A 6,644-nucleotide genomic window follows, 5' to 3' on the forward strand; every position below is an offset into this window, starting at 1 on the left:
CATGAAATTGTCCATGAAATTTTCTTTATTTTCTAACAATAGTATAAACCAAATGTGAGACTAAGTATACTTGAAAATGACCAATTTCAAGAACATATAAACCAAATGTATGTTTTGATTTTTTCACACATAAAACTGATATATTAAAAAAATAATATTAAAAAACGATTTAAGCCGCTTAGACACCGCCTAAGCGCTTAGGGAGGACTTCAAACGCCTTAGATCACCTAGTGCCTTTGACAACTATGATTTTGTTTTACATTTTCAAATCTAGTAAATGCAAAGTATAGTGAAATTTAATAATCATATATGAAATGATTTGGAGTTAGTGACATAATTATGTGATTTTCCTTCCCATTAATTTCTCTTGCAACCAAACAGGGGGGACTACTCACCGCCTCTTCCCCACTCGAAACCAATACACAGTCATACACACCCGTCTAGTTCTAAGAGATTCGGGGACCTAATAGCTTCTGGCAAACCAAAAGGATATAGATATAGACCACCAAGCAACAATAACTACTGAACTTGAATTCAAGGGGGGCATACACACAGAATAAACATGAGAAGGGTCAATCTTATACATCCACTAGAACAAACAACGAAAAAACCTCAATAGACAGCTTTCATAGATAGATGGGTAAGCCCACATTCTCACTCGAAAATAATCTCAATACCTTCCACACTGAAATACAGCCAGAAACAGATAAAAATAGGGAAGATATCATTCATTATGTATCACTTCCAAGTCTCAAATACCTTTGTCCCAACACACAGCTCCATGACCTCAAACTATGTAATGTTTCTCTGCAAACATTAGAATGGTATGTAGGTACGTAAACTCATGAAGAGCAAGCTAAAAGAATTGTAGTAGGTACCAACATACCACATCAACTAAAGACCCTGATCAATGAGATAATCACCAAGCCTCTCAACAATCATGTTGCACTGACCGGGAGTGACTGGCTCCTCATAAATTCCAAGGATCAAAGCCATAGTGGTTTTCTTTATGGTAATACCACCAGAACCCTGAATTCATGTTAAAAAAGAAAAGGTTAACAGTCTAGCAAGGGAACCTGATAAATTATCATACAACTATGAGTACTTATTCAGGAGGTGCAAAATTTGAGCAAAAAGTAAGAGAATTCATTTGTACTTTCTTGTCATCATGTGCAATTGTGATTTTGTAGTATAGACAGACATATGCTTTAAATTCAAAAAGCTGCTGATGACGATATGACATTGCCAGCCATCTAACGGAGACCTTACTTTCTAGGACTGTTTTTATATCCAAGCAGGCTATTATCAATCTGATTTTCCCAACTACCACACATGCTAAATTGACAGCTCTACACAGGCCAGGGTGGGTCTTAAAAGAATTCGTTGGTTTGAACTACCATTGCAGCGTCCAAGGCAGGAGATACCAAACACATTTGATGGTCTGTCCAGCTCCTGGTTGGCTACTTGATGGGCAATAAGAATTGTTCAAGTAGAAATGAAACATGGCCATCCAAGTATCCAACCAACATCATGTTTTCAAGGACAGTAGATATGACCTCATGAGACTGATTCTGATGTAGATCACAGGGTCCAGCACAGGTGTAGCCGCAGGAACAAGGCCCAAAAACCAGTCCAGAATCGCTGTGGGATTCAGCTGTGCAGTGGGAGACAGCCTGGACTGATGTAGCCTGGTTCTTGGTTGGTCCAATGGAGCACAATTCAGGGGGTGGGGGCAGATTTCTAAATTTGAGCATATACGGGATCAAGCAGATTGCATGGGGATTATAATTTCCAGGTTTGGATAGAGTCTCTGCCAGCAGTTTAATAGAGATATCTCCCAGATTTCGTTTCTGGTTAAGGAGGAATAATGATCAGATTGTATGGGCCCCATGGTCAGCTAGCTTGGACATCAAGATGGAAGTTGGCCATGCAGGAGAAGGATTTGAAAGCTTTATTAGTTCTAGATTTCAGGAATTTTTATATTTTGTGTGGGGATATATTAGCTAGAGATTAGTTTCTTTTTATATGTTAATAGTAGTTTCCTTTTTCTAGGATTTTTTATCTCTTAACTAATTAGATTATGATTGGGTTGCTTTGTAATTGATTTTAATAGAAAAGTTTTAGTATGCTGTAATCGATTTTGGTTGAAACCATGAACGCTGTGAGAGGCAGTTGAGGTGAGAGGCCTTTGAGTGGGTGAGTTGCCTAGGGAAGAGTGATAGACTCAATCCAACTTACCCCTTTTCTATATTTCCTAGTTTCCTCTTTTCTTATAATTGGTTCCTGTGGGAGAGTTGTTTCTGTAATTCTATTGCTGCCCAATTGCTGAAGATTAAATCAACATTCAAAGAGAGATCATGTCGGAGGTTAGGTCACATGTGAGTACGTGACCCGACCTTACATTAGATTCCTTCTATAGAGCAGTGAGCATGGCAAACTGATTTCAGCCTTTGGCTAATGAAATGGGTGATAAAACATTTGCAAGGTTGGCACATTATACCATTTGTATCAAAACTCCAACCATCAGTGAACCCTAATTTGATACTCAACATGTGATCACTCTGGAGATAAGACTGTTTGACACCCCCCCCCTGCATGTTTCTAATTGAAGTACGAAGGCATAATTGCACAAGCCATGAACTGCAATGGTGGCCATGCATAGGCCACCCAAGATGCCAGCTTGACCATTGAAAAATGGAAGGCTTTTTCATGGACAGGTAGAATGGTCAAAATGCACAACTTGTGCTTTGCTGATCCATAGTGTTGCTACCACTTGAAAAGATCATACTGATTACTGCTACTCATGTGAGCAGGTTGAAAAGCATGCATAAAAAATTGTGCATTAAATAGCCATTAACAATATGTAATTTCAAAATCTACAGATGGGTGCTTGATGGCATGTACTGAGTGGTGGAGTGGCATACTATAGAAACCAAGAACCTAAAAGGATGCAGAAAAGAATGGAAATATGAAAGAAACAATCACACAATGCACAAGGATTTACATGGTTCGGTAAGATTTCCTATGTCCATGGTGAGATGAAGTCTGTTTCACTATCAATGGAGAGTAGGGTTACAGCCGCTCGTCCTCACAACTTACTCAAATTGCATTACAAGGAAAGAACCCTCACTACAAATTTATAGTGAAACCCTATACAGAAATTTTACTGAAAATACCCATATAGTGTCCTCCGAGCCTCGAGGTCTACGGCCTCTTAACGGCTCTTCAGAATCAACCCACTAATCCAAGCGACGGAATACAAGATATCATATCCCCAACACATACCAATGAGTGTGTGTGTGTTTTTTCAATGCGGCATAAGCATATGTAAGTGAATACTCATGTGCGTATTAAATGGTTTAAGGTCAAAAGGACGAGATCTCAAGAAATAACCTTCTTTCCTCTGATGACAGCCCCAGCTTCACCTTGAATCACCATATACTTTGTGCCACCAAGGTATAAGCCAGTTGGAGCAAGTGTTCCAGGTTCTTCAAAGTCATTCATAATGCCAGTAATTTCTTCCGGCTTAAACTACAAAAACAAACATAAAGAAATGAATAGAGATACAGCAGTAAAAGATAACAGATCATACAGAATCCAATTCCATGAATTTTTGGCAATTGTAGCACTGACTGGATACAACACATCATGTTTTAACATAAACTTAGTTTTTCATATAACAAGAACCAGTAGCACTAATGCCTAAAATTTCCCCCCTTTTCTTAAGACAAGTGATTGAACTTAAACAATTCCAAAAGATGAAAAGAAAAAGCGGGGAAGCGGAGGGAGGAATTCATACAACGGAAATATTTCACGAGTTTGAACATAGTAATGTGCATACTCAATTCATAGATGGAATTTTGTTTTTGTTGTAATGTTCATACTCAATTCTTAGATGAAATTTTCTTCAAACTTTAAAAGACTCCACATATCCTAAACCATCAAATTTTCAATACATCTAACACCAAAGAAAGCATCTCACCGAAAACAAAAATCAAAGAATGCAATAAGAACATAAGAACAAAGGAATGGAGATCTAATCTGGGTTTAAAAGGGTTCACACTGCTGAGCCAAAAGAAAATTAGCATGCGTTATATTGAGGCCAGTACAGACAGCTTGGGGATCATTAGTGACACCTAGAATAACAAAAAACTTACCAATTCTCAGCTATCACTATCATCCATAGAATACGAATCCATTAGCTATAAACACAAAACAAGCTCAAGAAAACAATCTTAATATGGATTTGGTAAATAAACAATAAAACATTAAAACGATAAACGGATTCAACTTCAGGAATCAGACTCCTGTCAAATTAAGGGGAAAAAAATCCAGGTGATGAGGCACAATTGGGATAGCTCAAACCCATGCCGGAGAATCCAAGGAAAGTAAGTAATCAGAGCAAAAAAGAATACCAGATCGAAAAAACGCAACTTCAAACTTAACAAAATAAATCTAATGCCTGCATAGATTTCTAATAATCTCATTTGGGACACCAAAACTAATTCAGCTATAGAAAAACAGAAGCTTAAAAAACGAAAGGAAAACAAAATTTCCTGTTCAGGCATATCAATGATAGTCTCAAACTTCCAATACTATCCAAATCAAATATCAAGGATAGTCTTCAAAGGCTATACCAAAAAAATAGAAAGAAAAAAAAAACATCAAATATATAAGATATACCCATGAATTAAAATGAAGAAAAATCTAATCTTTTCTGGATCTAAATCAGAAAAAGAGGGGAAATGGATCAACCTGAGGGAAAGCGGGGCTCTGAGCCCAAACGCTGCCATCATGACCGATAATCGCAGCGTTAGCCAGATGACTACCAGAGCCATCGATGTCACACATCAGATGGTCATCAACATAAGTTTGCCACGACATCGTCGCTTTGATTTCTTCTAAGTTCTACCAACTCCGGCGATGTTTCTATTAGTGCAAAGAAGGACGACTGGGTGGAAGAGCTTAACCCTTGTCGTCTGATAGCGCCGCGAAGCTTAAGGCGTAAGCACAAAGAGAGAGAGTAGTAATTTGAAAGCGTGGGAACACCGAAATGGGGACACAGACTCAGACAATAAATAAAGGTAACGCTCAGGAAATTCTAGCCCACCTTTATCCGCTGCTGTAACAGCAGCGCTGCTGTACGCATCGTGCGGCGCAGCAGCGGCATGCGCATAATAGAACGTGCTGTACACACATGGCCGTTGCTGCAGCACACGATGCGCACAGCAGCGGATGAAAATTCCTCGTCTGTTCTCAAAGTTCAAACTGTGTATTTAACCCCATTGCATAAGTCACTTCACATCCGCTCTTCCTCAAAGTAATTATTTCTCCCTTTTCCTTCACATATTATAGAAAGGGGAAGGTCTCTTTTCAACCATTGGATGCGGGTGGGGGTATATTTGTAATAATATATTCCTTCTCTTCCCCATCCAACGATTGAAGGTACGGCCATGTATAGTATGGATATAGAGGTGGTGCACTTTTGCCCAATGTACACTTGTAACATAAAAACAAAAAAGTAAAATTATTATTGTCACAAAATTTGTTTATTTTTCTAGATGTCACAAAGCATTTATTATGCATTGTGAGCAGATGATATGTCCACCCTTTTTCTGTTTTTTGGTAGAATGATATGTCGATCCGAAGTTGGATAGAAAAGTTATGATCTAGATTAGGCATTTGTTAAATTTCAAAATATAATTTAATCAAATATCATTTTTTGTATTGACACACATCTTATGCATGTCTATTAAGCACAAAACATTTGTTTCGAGATTGCAACTAGGGATGTAAATGGATATTCGTAAATCCGTATTCGATCCGCGTTCGTATCCGTTTAGGAAAATCTAAATCCGTCCGAAACTAATCGGATACGAATATGATAATCCCCCTATCCGACCAATTATTATCCAATTCGTTTAACAGTCCAATGGTAATAAAATATCTGAAATATAACTCTGTGTTTGTCTATCTTTTTAAGTTACCTTGTTGGATTTTGTTATCCTATTTTTATAAATTTATAAGTTAAGATAATGTGATTCTTTTTCTAGATTTGTTATTGGTTTATATATATTATTTTATACAATGTGCTACATAGAATTACATATCTATTAAAAAATAAAAAATAAAAAACGTAAGAGAATAAAAGACTAAGAAGAGTAGAAGAAAGGGTAATAACTGAACTCTCAAGTTTCAACCCTAACCTTCATCATAAAAACGGTAAATATGTCAACGGATAGTCGAAAAATCGTATTCGATTTGTATTCATATCCATTTAGGAGAACCTGTATTCAAAAAATCATTATTCGAAAATTATCTGAATCCGTCCGAATATAAACGGAAACGAATATGATAATGCCACTATCCGACCGAATTCGATCCGTTTACATCCCTAATTGCAACCCAAGCTCCATCTACCATCTCTCACCACATCCAACGAAAAAATTGGACTGAGCAGAATTGATCTTTAGTGGATTGGTTTTGGATTGGGATATATGGGATCGGTTGAAAATTGGACCGTATCTTACCACTGATAACTAGACTGAAACCTAACCGAATGAAACCGATTAAAATCATTGGGTATAAGGTTATGAGTAGATGGATTGATTATCCATTGATTTCAATATTAGTGACAAGATTTT

The 6,644-nt window shown here is 37.4% G+C and overlaps 1 protein-coding gene across 3 annotated transcripts; it reads right to left on the reverse strand.

Annotated features, from left to right (window-relative positions):
- Positions 1 to 503: 503 nt before the first annotated feature.
- LOC122658083 (profilin-2) lies at positions 504 to 4,970 on the reverse strand. 3 transcript variants are annotated; one of them, XM_043852969.1, is made up of 4 exons: positions 4,756 to 4,970; positions 3,394 to 3,531; positions 890 to 1,029; positions 504 to 813 (listed from the first exon to the last, which is right to left on the reverse strand). In XM_043852969.1, the coding sequence occupies exons 1-3, from the start codon at positions 4,882 to 4,884 to the stop codon at positions 895 to 897; spliced, it is 402 nt and encodes a 133-aa protein (XP_043708904.1). In that variant the 5' UTR covers positions 4,885 to 4,970; the 3' UTR covers positions 504 to 813; positions 890 to 894. The 3 variants fall into 3 exon arrangements, with proteins under 3 accessions (XP_043708904.1, XP_043708903.1, XP_043708902.1); XM_043852968.1 differs by having other exon boundaries at positions 504 to 800; positions 883 to 1,029; XM_043852967.1 differs by having other exon boundaries at positions 504 to 807; positions 887 to 1,029; positions 4,756 to 4,969.
- Positions 4,971 to 6,644: the final 1,674 nt, after the last annotated feature.

This window comes from Telopea speciosissima, chromosome 4 (assembly GCF_018873765.1).
Source record: "Telopea speciosissima isolate NSW1024214 ecotype Mountain lineage chromosome 4, Tspe_v1, whole genome shotgun sequence".
Taxonomy (NCBI): domain Eukaryota; kingdom Viridiplantae; phylum Streptophyta; class Magnoliopsida; order Proteales; family Proteaceae; genus Telopea; species Telopea speciosissima.